At 49.7% G+C, this 17305-nt stretch overlaps 1 protein-coding gene across 8 annotated transcripts in view; it reads right to left on the bottom strand.

The window, feature by feature from the left end:
* Window positions 1-598: 598 nt before the first annotated feature.
* Window positions 599-17305, bottom strand: part of ACAD10 (acyl-CoA dehydrogenase family member 10) — a 69598-nt gene continuing 52891 nt past the window's right edge. For 5 of the 8 annotated variants that reach the window (XM_073021110.1, XM_073021111.1, XM_073021112.1 and 2 more), the window contains 8 exons: window positions 12968-13368; window positions 11763-11903; window positions 10660-10996; window positions 9562-9720; window positions 8348-8520; window positions 3761-3904; window positions 1947-2024; window positions 599-1358 (listed from right to left, as the gene is read on the bottom strand). In XM_073021110.1, coding sequence (XP_072877211.1) covers window positions 1218-1358; window positions 1947-2024; window positions 3761-3904; window positions 8348-8520; window positions 9562-9720; window positions 10660-10996; window positions 11763-11903; window positions 12968-13368 — 1574 coding nt within the window. In that variant the 3' untranslated portion in view covers window positions 599-1217. The remainder of the gene's footprint in view (window positions 1359-1946; window positions 2025-3760; window positions 3905-8347; window positions 8521-9561; window positions 9721-10659; window positions 10997-11762; window positions 11904-12967; window positions 13369-17305) is intronic. The other 3 variants (XM_008004737.3, XM_008004739.3, XM_073021114.1) reach the window with 3 other exon arrangements.

The following is a 17305-nucleotide window of genomic DNA, read 5'->3' as shown; positions in this document are numbered from 1 at the left end:
GGGCCCCTCGTGGTGCCGATAGTGCAGGGGCGCAGTCCTGGCTGGCCATTCTCAGGGAAGGCAGTTCCCACAGGGTCACCTCAGCAATGTGGCAGCCAGGGGGATGGTCCCTGCCCGTCTGGTCTAACCCGTGACAGGTTTTGGCTACACCACCACGAGTTATAAGACCAGTAGGCTGGGTCCTCACTGCCCCTGGCTCATCTTTGCATATCGCTGGGTTTCTCAAGGAGCTCAGACCGCAAGTGAGTGAGCGTTTCCACTTTCCTCAGAGAAGAGAGATTGCACTCCAAAGTGTAATGGCGAAAGCGCCACCACCTCCTGTTCCATCAGATATGATTCTGACTATGGAGCAGGTGGAGGCTGCAGGGGCCTCATATGCCAGCTCCTGGGTGAAGTGTATATGAGTACAGAGCCCTGGGCTACATAGTGAGGGAAGGCAGCCAACTCGGGAGTTATCGGACCCGTGGCCTCTGCACTCCCAGCATGTATGAGACTGAGATGGCAGCTTGGACCTCAAGGAAACACAGGCGGGAGGAGGCACGAAGGGAACCTCTCCACTCGATTCTCTTTGTATGACACAGAAAGTCCACAAAGCCTCTGAGATGTGTTTTCTTATTCTTTTGTGATCCCAAAACCCCTTTCCAAAACAACATTTAAATGAGTGTTCTGTGCTGTGTGTTCAAATGGAGACAATCAGATGCCAGTGGCTTTACAATGTGGGTTGCATTCCATTTTCCCAGGCGCCCAGGCCCTGGGTCTCCAGGCCGCTGCCCATCGTGGCCACCCCTCTGCTCACCAGGGAGGACAGACAGGAACCCTGCAGCTGCCAGAGCAAGCACGTCCCACAGCCTCGGGAGGCCTCCCAAAATGTGTCCAGATCCCCACAGGCAGAGAGAGGGACTGAGAGGCTGAAGTGAAGTGACCGTGCCTGCCCAGCCCGGGACTGAGAGCCTGAAGACCAGCTTTCCACACTCTGTCCTGGAACCCCCTTGGCCCTCAGCAAATCCCCTCCTCCTGGCCTGAAACAGACTTTAGGCTTCTTGCAGAGACGTCTTCTGTGGAGAACCAGAAAGCTTGAGCGCACCCTGACTGTCCTGGGACAGAGCTGCTGAGCAGGGTGCAGGAGCCACACACACCGGATCTTTCAAGGCACATCAGTGACAGATCTGAGCACGGCTGGTCCAGCCAGGACACTGGGCTCCTGCAGCCCCAAGCCTCTAAATGCGGTGCTTCAGCTCTAGCTTGGCCACCGTGGCCCGGTGCACCTCGTCAGGGCCGTCGGCAAAGCGCAGGGCTCGGGCCCAGGTGAAGAACTGAGCCAGTGGGTAGTCGCTGCTCAGGCCCGCCGCTCCGAAGGCCTGGCAGACACAGGGTGGAGGAAGGCGGCCCTGGGTCAGCCCTTGTCTCTGAGGGCCCCAGGAATGATAGCCTGCTTTTGATGGGCCATAACAACCATCTTCCCAGACTTCCCCCGTGGCACCTATGTGATACAATCACTAATATTCCACAGGGCTTCCGTGGGGCCACACCTGCCATCCCACAGCCTCCAGACTCCCCAGGTCCACTCTGCAGGTGCCTTCTGCCCCATGTTGGGGCCGGGGGTTAGGATCTGAGGAGGCGGCCTCCCTGCATGGTAAAGAGCCTGGGCTCCGGGCTTATGAAAACCCAAGTTCATGTGAATTTGAGGTCAGCTACTTGCAAGCTCAGTGACCTGGACAAGTCACTTTACTTTTCTGTGCTTGTTTCCTCACATTAAAAATGGGGGTAGGATGGCACCCCACACCTTGCTGGGTCATTCTGAAGAGGAAAAGGAAAGTCGCATGCATGGTGAGTGGGTGACACAGGGTGTCTGCCAGGGTCTACGGGAGGCTGGGTGGCTGAAGACAGGGGAGTTTGGCATCTGGTATTGATGGTTCAAATAAGCCAACTGTCTAGTCTGTGCTCACCTGAATCGCACGATCAATCACTCGGGAGGCCATGGATGGGGCGACCATTTTAATCATGGCTATATCCAAGGCTGCAGCCTGTAAGGAAGAGGAGACGTGGTTATAGAAGACCCAAGGGCAGCCTGGGTGGCAGAGTGAGACCCCCCGCCCCCCATCTCTACTAAAAATACAAAAACTAGCTGGGCATGGTGGCATGTGCTTGTAGTCCCAGCTACTCAGGAGGCTGAGGTAAGAGGACTGTCTGAGTCTGGGAAGTCGAGGCTGCAGTAAGCCAAAACTGCAACCCTGCACTCAAGCCTGGACAACAGACTAAGACCTCATCTCAAAAACAAACAACAGGCCAGGCACGGTGGTTCAGGCCTGTAATTCCAGCACTTTGGGAGGCCGAGGCAGGCAGATCACCTGAGGTCAGGAGTTCGAGACCAACCTGGCCAACATATAGTGAAATCCAGTCTCTACTAAAAAATACAAAAATTAGCTGGACGTGGTAGTGCACGCCTGTAGTCCCAGCTACTTGGGAAACTGAGGCAGGAGAGCTGCTTGAACCCGGGAGGCGGAGGTTGCAGTGAGCCGAGATCATGCCACTCTACTCCAGCCTAGGCGACAAAGCGAGCCTCCATCTCTCAAAAACAAAACAAAAAACCAAACAACAAAAAAGACCCGAGGGCAGAAAGCTTGGAATAATGATCAGATTCCCAGGAGGAAGTCAAACACCAGGGTCCACAACAGAGGCCCCAAGGTCTCACTGATGTGAGCTGGGTGAGGCTGCCCCTGCCTGGTATACGACTAGACAGCACCCAGGGATGAAGGGCGCCATGTTAGCAACTACTATCTTATGTTGCAAGATGTGAAGCAAGTGCTGGGAGAATGTGGCTGTCTTCCCAGATGATGGGGAACACAGCCAGCACACACTGAAGGGACAAGGGGGAGGGGCCTGTGCTTTGCTCAGGGTCATGGCCAGCTCTGCCTCCAAGCAGCGGTGGACCAAGGCCAGTCAGGGCTCTGGGAAACCGAGCTATAGTGATCTGCCCTGGGGCAGGGTGTTCAAGGGGGACACCCAGCAGCCTCCACCATATCTAGCACGCCAGTGTCAAAGAACCAGGAACTGTGAACCTGGGTTGGTCCCTGACGGCTGAGGATCTTGGGTGGGGGTGGAGGCTGCCCCACAGAAGGCTGGACAAAGCATGGTCAACATGGCATTGTACTTGGTCATCACAGGCACTTAGAAAGAGCCTTAGTTAGCCTGGGTAACATGGTAAGACCCGGTCTCTACAAAAAATAAAGAATTAGCTGGGCATGGAGGTGTGCACCTGGAGTCCCAGCTACTTAGAAAGCTGAGGCTTCAGTGAGCCATGATGTACCACTGCATTCCAGCCTGGCTACAGAGTGAGGCCCTGTCTCAAAAAATAAATAAATAAAAGGTTAAAAAGCGCCTTAGTTAATGACTAATGTCACACTTGAAAATAAGCTTCTATTTTGCTAATTCGATATTCAGATGAAGGCCAGTAGAGGGTCTCTTTTCCCTGACTTACTGTTAGGTTGTCCAACACCTCCACCAATGGCCCTGGGAGTCCAGGGCCACCCAGGGGCGCTATGGCCCCATCAAACCCACTGCCTTGGACTAAGCAGCTCATCAGGTCAGTAAAACACAAAGACCAGTCCTCTCTTCTTGTTCAATTTTTGAAAAACTGCCAAAACAGCTCCAAGTAGAGGTGAAATAGTTTCTAATGTCAAGAAGCCAGGCTCTCATGCTTTGCTGAATGAGGAGGAAGAATCTCTGCCTCTGGGAGGCCCCTTCGTGCCCCTGCCCCTACCTTGTTTCCTGCCAGGTCCATGAGGTGGGCAGCTCTCAGCACCAGCAGCCGTGCCTGCTCGATCTCCACGCGTGACTGCGCAATGTCCGCCAGCACTGTGCCCTGCTCCACCAGGGGCTTCCCAAAGGCCACGCGGGACTTCACCTGTCGACACAGGAGATGGGCTGAGGACACGCTGGGCTGGGGGTGGTCACAAGAGGCGGGGGCTGGTGGCCTGAAGAGTTGGGTGGAAGCAGACAGGACACAGCAGGGGAGGAGAGTGAAAGCAGGACCGTGCAGCTTCTCAGCCAAGGTGCCTGTGTGCAGCCATGGGCCATTTCCAGGGAGTAGGTCTGACACACAACCTTCATGTGCGCCACAGCCAGCCATAGCGCACAGGGTACCTGTAACAAATTGCTTCCAAGAACCCTTTATTCCAGCCATTGTACATCTGGGCAGGCCTGGCTACCAGACAGGAGCAGTTACAGATCTGAGCCAGCGTCTGGTCCAAGGCTACACCTGGAAATGAGGGAGTGACTGCAGGCACTGCACACGGCACAGGCGAAGGGTGCCCTCTGCTGACCGCAGCACCCCTTCCCACCCTGCAGCTCCAGTGGAAGCAAGGTCTCCTCAGCCCCCTCTCTTGCTCCCAGCCTTCTGCTGTGGGCGGCTGTATCTGCAATGGGGATTTTAAATTCTGAAAGTCACAAGGCATCAGAAAAGGTTCTAAGTATTCCTTTTTTTTCCTGTTTTATTGATTATTTTTCCTTCTTTTAAAAATTTTTTTGGAGACAGGTTCTCACTTTGTTGCCCAGGCTGGAGTGCAGTGGCATGATCTTGGCTCACTGCAACCTCCACCTCCCCTGGCTCAAGCAATCTTCCTACCTCAGCCTCCTGAGCAGCTGGGACCATAGGCGTGAACCACCACATCCAACTAACTTTTCAATTTTTTATAGAGACAGGATCTCACTACATTGCCAAGACTGGTCTCGAACTCCTAGACTCAGGCAATCCTCCTGCCTTGGTCTCCCCAAGTGTTGGGATTATAGGCATGAACCACCACACCCAGTCTAGTTTTTTTCTTTTTTTACTAAAAGAATCTACACAAATAATTTATCTCATGGCAGAAAAACTACCCATTTTCAGAACAAAAAAAGAGAGGACAGTAATTACGAACACTTAGAATCCCACCATCTAGTCACCTCTAGTTAATATTTGGTGGATATTCTCCTCTATCCTTCTAGACTTTTTGTATATATACTTATTTTTTCCAAAAACGGGAGCCATACTCTACATATTGTTTTGTAGCCTTTTTGTTTGTTTGAGATGGAGTTTCGCTTTTGTTGCCCAGGCTGGAGTGCAGTGGTGCAATCTCAGCTCACTGCAACCTCCGCCTCCCAGGTTCAAGTGATTCTCCTGCCTCAGCCTCCCAAGTACCTTGGATTACAGGTGCCTGCCACTACACCCGGCTAATTTTTGTATTTTTTAAATAGAGACGGGGTGTTTCACCATTTTGGCCTGGCTGGTCTCGAACTCCTGACCTCAGGTGATCTGCCTGCCTCGGCCTCTCAAAGTGTTGGGATCACAGGCGTGAGCCACTGCACCTGGCCAGCCTGCTTAAAACAATAACAACAACAACAAAAAAAACCAAAAACATTATTTTGCATCAAAACTAACAGCCTGTTTCTTTTTTTTTTTTTCCCCCCAGACAGGGTGTTGCTCTGTTACCCAGGCTGCAGTGCAGTGGCAGAGTCACAGGTCGCTGCAGCCTCGACCTCCCAGGCTCAGGAGATCCTCCCACCTCAGCCTCCTGAGTAGCTAGGACTATAAATGCGTGCCATCACACCTGGCTAATTTATTCATTTATTTATTTATTTTTGAGACAGAGTATTGCTCTTGTTGCCCAGGCTGGAGTGCAATGGTGTGATCTTGGCTCACCGCAACCTCCGCCTCCCAGGTTCAGGCAATTCTCCTGCCTCAGCCTCCCGAGTAGCTGGGATTACAGGCATGTGCCACCACACCCAATTAATTATATATTTTTAGTAGAGACAGAGTTTCTCCATGTTGGTCAGGCTGGACTCGACCTCCTGACCTCAGGTGATCTGCCCACCTCAGCCTCCCAAAGTGCTGGAATTACAGGTGTGAGTCACCACGCCCAGCCCCACCTGGCTAATATTTTTAATTTTTTAATTTTAATTTTTTTTTTTTGAGACAGAGTCTTGCTTTGTCACCCCAGCTGGAGTGCAGTGGTGCGTTCTCAGCTCACTGCAACCTCCACCTCCTGGATTCAAGTGATCCTCCTGCCTCAGCCTCCCAAGTAGCTGGGATTACAGGCATGTGCCACCAGGCCCAGCTAACTTTTTTTTTATTTTCAGCAGAGACACAGTATCACCATGTTGTTGAGGCTGGTCTTGAACTCTTAATCTGAAGTGATCCGCCCGCCTCAGCCTCCCAAAGTGCTGAGATTACAGGCATTAGCCACTACACCCGGCCTTATTTTTTATTTTTCATAGGGATGAGGTTTTGCCATATTGCCCAGCCTACTCTCAAATTCCTGGGCTCAAGCAGTCTGCCTGCCTCGGCCTCTCAGAGTGCTTGGAGTGAGTCACCACACCTGGTCACAGTCTTTTTTTAAAAAATTTAAATGTATATAGTGAACAATTTCTCCATGTTAAGGAACAGATTTCCACAGCATCATTTAAAGTCTCACTGTATGTCATCTCGTGGTTCATTTGTCCAACAGTCATTGTTATCCTTATAAGTTGTTCAGAATTTTGCTATCTGAATGAGCACTGTGGTGAACCTCCTAGTAGCAAATCTTTTGTAGATTCCTAATTACTCCAACCAAGTCCTCAGTGGAGGTGCCATGTTCATGCTATGTACTTTCTGCAGACTTCTGTCTGATTCATTCAGTCCAATTGTTCTGCCAGGTTGAATTTAATGCCGCCTGGGGCTGAAGCACCATACCTGAGTCCACAGACAGGAGCGTTTTACTTAGAAAGAAAAAATAACTGGTCAGTCTTAACTAAAAAGGGTATAAATCACAGGTTTGCTCAGTAATCAAAAATGCAGACTGCCTCTGTTCTTTCAATAGCAGTTCTTGTGAGACACTGGTTTTAGTCTCATGGTATGCGTCACCTTTCTGAAATTGATAATCACCAATTTGAATTCTTGTCCTGGCAGCAGCTGTCTTTTAACCTAGGTTTCCAAACTTTGGGGGCGGTGGGGTCATGGCAGAATAGTTTTCTGGATGTGCTGTGGAGGAGGGTGGTACAGGCCAGATGATGGAACCCTAAGGACAAAAACAAGCCACATGGGGTCTCCCTGGTGTCTGATTTATTTATTTATTTGTTTATTTATTTTTAAAGAGACAGGGTCTCACTCTGTCACCCAGGCTGGAGTGCAGTGGTGTGATCACTGCTCACTGCAGCCCTAAACTCCTAGGTTCAAGCGATCCTTCTGCCTCAGCCTCCCGAGTAGCTGGGACTTGTAGTCTGAGACATGCCAGCTGACACATGCCATCATGCCTGGCACTTAAACTCTTTCTTTTTGGCCAGGCGCGGTGGCTCACGCCTGTAATCCCAGCACTTTGGGGGGCCGAGGTGGGCAGATCACAAGGTCAGGAGATGGAGACCATCCTGGCTAACACGGTGAGATCGAGACCATCCTGACTAACACAGTGAAACCCTGTCTCTACTAAAAATACAAAAAATTAGCCGGGTGTGGTGGCAGATGCCTGTAGTCCCAGCTACTCAGGAGGCTGAGGCAGGAGAATGGTGTGAACCCAGGAGGCAGAGGTTGCAGTGAGCCAAGATTGCGCCACTGCACTCCAGCCTGGGTGACAGGGTGAGACTGCATCTCCAAAACAAAAAAAAAAACAAAAACTTTTTTTTGCCGGGCGGCACGGTGGCTCATGCCTGTAATCCCAGCACTTTGGGAGGCCAAGGCAGGCAGATCATGAGGTCAAAAGATCGAGACCATACTGGCCAACATAGTGAAACCCCGTCTCTACTAAAAATACGAAAGTTAGCTGGGCGTGGTGGTGCACGCCTGTAGTCCCAGCTACTTGGAAGGCTGAGGCAGAATTGCTTCAACCTGGGAGGTGGAGGTTGCAATGAGCCGAGATCACCCCACTGCACTCCAGTCTGGTGAGCAAGACTCCATCTCAAAGAAAAAAAAAAATTTCTTTTTTTGTAGAGACTGAGTCTTTCATTTTGCTTAGGCTGGTCTCAAATGCTTGGCTTCAAGCAACCCTCCTACCTAGACCTCCCAAAGTACTGGGATTATAGCCATGAGCCACTGCACACAGACTGATTTTTAATAATGTGCTAGCAGCATGACCTTTACACCTTGGAAATTTGCCCTCTGCTGCTATAGAGCCTGGCCTTTCCGGTCACCTCGACAGAATGGGTTCTATCCTGCTCTGAATCCAAACTGCAGCAAAGTAGCAGATGCAAAGCAAAGACAGGAATGCAACTTCTTGGCAAGGACATCACCTTGCTTCACCTGCTGGGACTGCACTCAGAAAACAGGTAGGAATTGAAGCCCGACAGCAGAGCAGAAGGTGGTGGTTCTGAGTCAGTGCTAGGCGCAGGAGGAAGCACTCACGCGGGCCTTCATGAGCGCCAGGGCCCTCTCTGAGAACCCGATCAGCCTCATGCAGTGATGGATCCTGCCGGGGCCCAGTCTGCCTTGGGCAATCTCAAAGCCTCGGCCAGGGCCCAGGACCATGTTCTCTTTGGGCACATGCACGTGCTCAAATCGGACTTCACCATGGCCACCTGAAAGACCCAAATGATCGCTGTGAGCAGTTGCCATAGTCATTTCCCTTGGATGTGTTTCTTCCTCACCTTAGTCTGGGTTATCTGCTGGCAATGTCCCTGCCCTTTATTTAGCTTTCTTACTGGGACATGGTTAAAGGGAAAAGGATGGCAGGAAGGAGCCTGTTAAACACAGAAAATGAATTACTGATTTATAATGGCAAATGAATATTCTGTGATTCCTTTTATAAAAACATAATGCCACCTTAAGCTGAAGCTCCTAGTGGTTTGTGATAATATAGTGATCCTATGAAAACACTGAAAGGAAAAACGTGAACACTGTTAGCAGAGAACCAAACTGGGAGCGGACCAAACCAGGGCTGTGACCTAGAGGTCAGCTGTACACACTGGGGCCTGGAAGAGTAGGTCTGGGGTCCACTTCCTGCCTCTGCCCTGTATGGCTTCCTGCATCACAGACTCCTGCTTACCTTCTAAGCTTAGAAGAGGGAAAAAATGGCCGGGCCCGGTGGCTTAAGCCTGTAATCCCAGCACTTTGGGAGGCCGAGACGGGCGGATCTCGAGGTCAAGAGATCGAGACCATCCTGGCTAACACGGTGAAATCCCGTCTCTACTAAAAAAAAAAATACAAAAAACTAGCCGGACGAGGTGGCGGGCGCCTGTAGTCCCAGCTACTCGGGAGGCTGAGGCAGGAGAATGGCGTAAACCCGGAAGGCGGAGCTTGCAGTGAGCTGAGATCCGGCCACTGCGCTCCAGCCTGGGCCGCAACAGAGTGAGACTCCGTCTCAAAAAAAAAAAAAAAAAAAAAAAAAAAAAAAAAAAAAAAAGAAGAGGGAAAAAAAAATGCATAAATGCCTGTCTGAAATCCGCCTGCATGGTTGATATTCATGTATGGAAATGAAATGTAGGAGCATGTGACTCTCCAAATATCATACTGTCAGACGTGGGATGTGGCAAGTCCTGAACAAGAGCAGGGGCTCCCCAACGGCATTTCCTGGGGACCAGACCCACACCCAGGGGTGACACCACCCCTGGACGTCTCACCTGGTGCATCCTCCAGTCCATACACTGTCAGAGGCCGGATGATTTTTATCCCTGGGGTATCCATGGGAACCAAGAGCACGGACTGCTGCTGGTGTCTTGGTGCATGTGGGTCTGTTTTTCCCATAAACACACAGAGCTGGCAACGAGGATCCAGGATGCCTGCCAGGAAAGGAGACAGACAGACCTCATCATCTGACACCAGGGCCATCAAATCTCTACACACGTGGTCCTGGCCCAAGAAAGGCACAGCAAGGAAGCAGACAGATCAAATCTTTAAGGCTCCATGTAATCAGATGAGCATCTGCAGACTGATGACCAGAAATAAGAGCAAATTGGGATTTGCTCTTATTTCAGTGAGGAATGAATCCAACATCATAAGAGCAAGTTTTTAAAAGCATTACATAGAGCAGAAAATATAATTTAGAGACAAGAGGATGAAAACTGCTACTTGATCCCTGCCAGCTGGCTCGGCTCCCACAGGTGTGCACACATAATGGCTCTGGGCCTGGGCCTTGGAATCAGGTGAACCTTTGACTCTGGGTTCTCTACGTGCCAGCTAGGGGCTCATATTCCAGGCAAGGGACCTAAGTCTGAGTGTGGTTTCCTCCTCTGAAAAATGGGGATGCTCATTCTTAATGTCCAGGGAGGTATGGGCTCTGGGAGGTAAGCGCCACAGCTACTTGTGGGGGCCCTGTAGAAGTTAACACTGGACACTCCCTAAGCGTCAGGATTGTCATTAACCCTTAGGATGTAACACATCTGATCAAGGAGCCAGGAAGCCACCAAGGAAGGGGAGCTGCCCAAGGCAGAATGAACAGCAGGAAGTGGAGAGATTCCTGGGGTCACATGCAGGGAGGCATCCGTCCATGTGTGGGCACCGGGGGACGTCCCTGCCCTGCAAAGCGCCGCCTCTGAGAACAGCGTGCTCCATGCAGTAACCCTCCTATTCTCCCAGCTGCCTCTGCTGGGGGCACTAAGTGACAGAATCTCCTTTGTGTCAACTTGAAAAAGCAGAGGCTCCTCCCAGGCATTGAGAGGTGTGCCTATCAGTGCAGACTCCCTGATGTGCATTTGAAAACTGCATTTTAGGCCAAATACCTGTGATCCACCATTTGTGACCATTTATGACATAGAAGCTGTCCTCCTCTCTGATGGAAGCCTCAATATTGGTGGCATCTGAAGAGGCAACCTGAGTGGGGAGCACATTCCAGTCAGAGCTGCCGGTAGACAGCCCGCGTTTCCTGCGGGGCTGACAACAACAGGGCCAGGCAAGTGGGTGGCAGCCCAGGCAAGGTACCTGGGGCTCGGTCATAGCAAAACAGGAGCGGGCTTTCCCCTCCAGTAGAGGCATCAGCCAGCGAGCCTTCTGCGCTTCGGTGCCATACCTCACCAGCAGCTCCATGTTGCCCGTGTCAGGCGCAGAGCAGTTACATATCTGAGAAGGAAAAGGAGCGTGACCACGACTGTCATGTCCTCTTCTAAAAAAAATAGGGTCAAGCTCTGTCACCCGGGCTGGAGTATTGTGGGATGATCATGGCTCACTGCAGCCTCGACTTCCTCAGCTGAAGCCATCCTCCCGCGCCTCAGCTTCCCAAGCAGCTGGGACTACAGGTGTGCACCATCACACCCGACTAATTTTTTATTTTTTTGTACATACAGGGTCTCACTATGTTGCACAGGCTGGTGTCGAACTCCTGGCCTCAAGTGATCCCCCACACTTTGGTCTCCAAAAGTACTGGGATTACAGGTGTGAGCCACCATGCCTGGCCTTCTCATGTCAATATTTCAAGCTTCAAGTTGGAAGGGCATGGTGGCTCATGCCTGTAATCCCAGCACTTTGGGAGGCCGAGGTAGGTGGATCACCTGAGGTCAGGAGTTCGAGACCAGCCTGGCCAACATGGTAAAACCCTGTCTCTACTAAAAATACAAAAATTAGCCAGGTGTGGTGGCATGTGCCTGTAATCCCAGCTACTCGGGATGCTGAGGCAGGAGAATCACTTGAACCCGGGAGGCAGGGGTTGCAGTGAGCCAAGACTGCATCACTGCACTCCAGCCTGGGTGACAGAGTAAGATTCCATCTCAAAAAAAAAAAAAGTTCAAGTTCATGCTGGTGCTTCTGAATCTGGTCTATCTGTTTAGGAGTGAGTTCTTTTGAAGATCAGGATGTTCCCACACACTGAGGAAAACTTTAAAGAAGGTACCTCAGGGGCATACAGGGACGTGCCCATGAGCTCACACAGATGTGCATATTCCACATTGGTCAGTCCTGCTCCGTATTTTTTCTCAGGATCAGCCTCCAAGGGTAGAAAAAGGTTCCAAAGTCCTTCAGCCTTGGCTTTCTCCTATCATGGGGAAAATAAGTCAGGAAACCATAGTGGAAGATTTCATTTTATTTTGAACCATGGAAAACAATGAAATGGATTGGAGGAAACAAGGCAGACAACCAAACATGCATGTGTGCCCAAAAAAATGATATGAGGAGCTGGGTGTGGTGGCTGCACCTGTGGTCCCAGCTACACAGGAGGCTGAGGTGAGAGGATCACATGAGCCCAGGAGTTTTGAGACTACAGTGAGCTATGATCACACCACTGTGCTCCACCCTGGGTGACTAAGCAAGACCCTGTCTCAAAAAAAAAAAAAAAGAAAAAGAAAACAGAGATGGTGGCTCATGCCTGTAATCCCAGCACTTTGGGAGGCCGAGGCGGGCAGATCACGAGGTCAGGAGTTTGAGACTAGCATGACCATCATGGTAAAATCCCACCTCTACTAAAAATACAAAAATTAGCTGGGCATGGTGGCATGTGCCTATAATCCCAGTTACTCGGGAGGCTGAGGCAGGAGAATCGCTTGAACCTGGGGGGGCGGAAAAGAAAAGTAGATGATGATTGCATTATGCTTCTGAGGATCTCAAGTAATTTCAAAACTAACACAATCCAAGGTTCACCTGATAAGGAACAGCAGGTGTTTCTGTTTATCAGCTTAAGTGATAGCACTGGGAGACAACACAGAAACTCAGCTCACAGTGGATTTGGCCCTCTAGCTGTGACATTACGGGCTCTCTAGAGAGAGATGTATTAGCTGATACAGCACTGTTTCAAATTTACGTAATTCAAATATGCATGAGATAGGCCCAACCTGCCCTGGCTTTCTAAGGCCAAGCATTCCGCTGCCTGGGCTGTGCAGTCACACCTGAGCCATCTGCCTGTGACACAGGCACAGCAAAAGCAAGAGATGGAAACTGAGTCATGAAGAGCTAGCTGGCTCTTTCTGAGATGATGGAAGCAAAGATCATTCAACTCGGCCCTCCTGTATCTTCACTGCCTGGGATGGCTCAGGTGAGCCCGGTGGGGTCAGGGAGGGTGTGCCATGGTATTGGGGTCTTACCACCTCACCACGGCTGCTTTACCTTGAGGTCTTCGATCAGTGGGGAGGGGCTCCACCTGGCTGCTGAGGCCTGGTGACTCTGTAGCTCTGGCTCCGCAGGGTACACATGCTGCTCCATGAAGTGCTTCAGCCGGTGATACAGCTCTCTGACAGGTGGAGAGAGGCTCTCTGGAGAGATAACCAGACCTCCCCTTGAGGCATGAGCTGGGGAAGCTTCTGGAACGGAGCTATAACTCCTGGTACCTATGGGGTACCACTGGGACTGGGACCTAGCCCACGTGTGGCAGGGCCTTGTTAACGGATTTTTGAAGGGCATCTCTTTGAAAACCCGGAACCCTTCTTTGACTGCGAAATCCCATGCCAGGTTAGACACAAATTCGGTCAGCTTTCCAGTTTGTTCCGCTTGCGCGGAGCTTGCTTGCCCTAAGCAGAATCAAAGAAAAACAGTGATTACTCCCACACAACCCATCACAGGGATGTTAACATGTGATGACATTGTCACTTCAACAGCTATTGTCATTTGCTGAGCACTTGCTAAATACCGAACACTAAGAGCCACTATAGCTCACTGAATCACCAAAGCAATACAACTGCTTTCACCTGCACTTTGCAGGCAAGAAAACTGAGTCTTAGAGAAGGAGGTGACTTGGACGAACTGGAAGTTAGGGGGCTGGGGGCCAGAGTCCAACTCAGGACTTCCTGCTCCCTGCTCTTGATCTCTGCTTTCCTAAAAGACTACATTTAATCAGTAACACCCCAGATCACCTCTGCCATTGCCAGTGGGCTATAAGAAGTCCTGCATCCTAGACCAACCTTGCTACAAAATTGATAACAGCAATGCCACAGCTGACTAGAGGAAGAGCCGATTTCTAGACACAACTGTCTCTGGATGGAATCAACTCCAGCATCACTCAACTCACTATTTGGCTCTCGCACCATCTCTTTCTTCTTTTAAAATGTGCATCAAGACTTTTTTTACAAACACATTTTTCTCCATTAAAAAAAATTAAGGTGGCCAGGTGCGGTGGCTCATGCCTGTAATCCCAGCACTTTGGAAGGCCAAGGTGGGTGGATTACTTGAGGTCAGGAGTTTGAGACCAGCCTGATCAACATGGAGAAACCCTGTCTCTACTAAAAATACAAAAATTAGCCAGGCATGGTGGTGCATGCCTGTAATCTCAGCTACTCAGGAGGCTAAGGCAGGAGAATCACCTGAATCTGGGAGGCAGAGGTTGCAGTGAGCCGAGATTGTGCCATTGCACTCCAGCCTGGGTGACAGAGTGAGGCTCCCATCTCAAAAAAAAAAAAAAAAAAAAAAAAAAAAATTAGGGTGTGGTGTACACACACCTCCTTAATGTAGAACTCTGCAAGTCTTAACAAACCCATAGTTGGGTAACTACCATTGCCATCAAGATACATAATATTTCGGCCAGGTGCAATGGCTCACGCCTGTAATCTCAGCACTTTGGAGGCTGAGGGCAGGCAGATCACCAGAGGTCAGGAGTTTGAGACCAGCCTGGGCAACATGGTGAAACCCTGTCTCTACTAAAAGTACAAAATTTAGCCACGTGTGGTGATGCACACCTGTAATCTTAGCTACTGGGGAGGCTGAGGCAGGAGAATCGCTTGAACCTAGGAGGTGGAGGTTGTAGTAGGGTGAGATCATGCCATTGCACTCCAGCCTGGGTGACAAGAACAAAACTCTGTCTCAAAAAAATAAATATTTATTTTTAAATAAGAGATGGGGCCTTACTATGTTGCCCAAACTGATCTCGAACTCCTGGCCTCAAACAATCCTCCTGTCTCAGTCTACCAAACTGCTGGGATTACAGGCATGAGCCACCATGCCCAGCTGAGACAGTCATTTTCATGCAGCTTTGGTGTTAAAGATAGTTTAAACTATTCCTTACAGAGTTAGGAACAAATTCTTTGCTACCCTGCTGAGAATTAGCCCACTGGACCTCACTAGGTCTCTACTGAGGACCTTCTTGTATGAACCTAACCCAGGGAAGTCAGTGGGAAACCAGATAGCCCCTTCCTTGCAGACACACAGTGCGGGCTGAGAAGTACAAGGGGCTGCATTTTCCCCTTATTCCTCGGACTGCACACAGCACATTGAAGGGGAAAGATACTTCCCTTATGTTCCCTATTATTCATAAGGATTTTCTTCTAATAGAGTAAGAGGTGTATTCTTAATTTTCTTCTATTTAGTTGGCTCGCAATCTGAGACCGCTACTTTGTCTCTGAAAAAGTCACTTGTATAAGCTTGGATTGATTTCGACCTATTGCTTCTGGTATATTTCCCAAATGTAGTTCTGGCAGAAGAGACCACATCACTGGTGTCCACTTAAGTTGCAGTCGTAAGTACTTTATAGAATTTCAGTGGCCATCTGCCAGAAATCTAATTTCTGCACCCACTTATTAAGGAAGGAGAAGGACACATGGGCTGGGCAGGTACATACTGTAAATCTTCTGCTCAGTGGGCTCTGGTCTCTCTCATCCCTTTCCCAATCTAATGCTGATCTGAGGTCTTTTGTAAATGACACCATAGAGAGAATGTCTTGGAAACAGATACCCCTTCTCTAAGCTCCACTTTCCCTGGGTAGTACCAAATATTTCAGCTGTTCAAACAAAAGTGATTTTAAAGCTAATTGTAGAAGACAAATGTACAGAAGTAATATTTATATTCATATAGTTGGGTTTTTCCCCATTCATCATACATTTTTATGTTATTCTTTCAAAAAATGGATTTTGTTGTTTTTATGTGAGAAAACTAAGCCATTTCCTCAGTGTGTCTGGATGGCTTCCTGGGGGAGGGAAAAGAGTGCACAGTAAGATAAGAGGAATAAAGGCTTGAACAAACAGACATTTTTCTGTCTGGTGGCAAAAGGTGGGGTGTTTTAGCTCTGGGCCGAGAGAAACCAGAAGCCACGACGATGGCTCACAGGATCTTAGAAACATGTCAAAGGAGAGGCTGAGAGACAGGCTGAGGACACTCAGTGGTGGAGATTCTAAAATGGGCAAAGTCTATTAAGCTCTTCCCAGGTCACTGGAGCAGAGCAGGGAGAAAACTCGGCAGCCTGCTAGGAAATGTCGGAAGCGACCAGGCCTATTCATCACCATAAGGACTTAGCAGCCATTCTGTTTAAGTACATATTTCTGGTTAGTGTTTATCGGAAAACCATTAAAAAAATGTGAAATGGTGGCTTACAGCTGATACTATATTTTCCCAAAAGAGGGAAAATATTGTTTCCAGAAATTCCTGCTTCCTGCATCCCCTGCTTATCAGACCAGGTAGAGTTAAACTAGAAATTCTCTGGGTACTGGTTTTTCTCCAGACAGTTTTCCCCACGACTGTGTATCTCCAGGACCACCTAGCACAGTGCTGGCTTTTAGTAGAGGCTTATATACTTGGGAATGAATGATCAGTTCTCCTACTGCAACTGCTTCTCTCAGAAGACTCTGGCAACCTGGCTGGGAACACAGGCTGCCAGTAAGCTTGGGGAGTCGCTGACTGCAAAGCTAAACACTCCCTCAGCACCAGCAAACCCCATGATGAGTTCCTCTCTCCTTCTTTCTTCTTGCCTTTTGTTTTTAGGTTTCACTTTTGGAAAATTTCTTTTTCTTTTTTTTTGAGATGGAGTCTCGCTCTGTCACCAGGCTGGAGCGAGCAGTGGCACAATCTCGGCTCACTGCAACCTCTGACTCCCTGGTTCAAGCTATTCATCTGCCTCAGCCTCCCGAGTAGCTGGGCACGCGCCACCAAGCCCAGCTAATTTTTGTATGTTTAATAGAGACAGGGTTTCACCATGTTGGCCAGGATAGTCTTGATCTCCTGACCTTGTGATCCCCCTGCCCCGCCTCAGCCTCCTAAAGCGCTGGGATTACAGGTGTGAGCCACTGCACCCGGCCTTTTGTTTTTGTTTCTTTTTTTTTTTTTTTGAGATAGAGTCTCGCTCTGCCACCCAGGCTGGAGTGTAGTGGCATGATCTCTGCTCACTGCAACTTCCGCCTCCCGGGTTCAAGTGATTCTCCTGACTCAGCCTCCCATGTAGCTGGGATTATAGGTGGCATCACCACACCCAGGCACTTTTTATATTTTTAGGGGAGATGGGGTTTCATCATGTTGGCCAGGCTGGTCTCAAACTCCTGACCTCAGGTGATCCACCTGCCTCGGCCTCCCAAAGTGCTGGGATTACTGGCATAAGCCATCACGACTGGCCTCCTTTTGGAAAATTTCAAAGACACACAGGAGTAGAGAGGCGCGAATAATGAGCCTGTGGGTTCTATTGCTCACCTTCCGCAATGATTGATGCCAGCCCAGTCTGGTTTCATTCCCTGCCATCCCCACTCCCACTGT

This window comes from Chlorocebus sabaeus, chromosome 11, assembly GCF_047675955.1.
Source record: "Chlorocebus sabaeus isolate Y175 chromosome 11, mChlSab1.0.hap1, whole genome shotgun sequence".
Classification (NCBI taxonomy): Eukaryota; Metazoa; Chordata; class Mammalia; order Primates; family Cercopithecidae; genus Chlorocebus; species Chlorocebus sabaeus.
The sequence above is the reverse complement of the archived record's forward strand: the minus strand, read 5'-3'. Positions and strand labels throughout refer to the sequence as shown.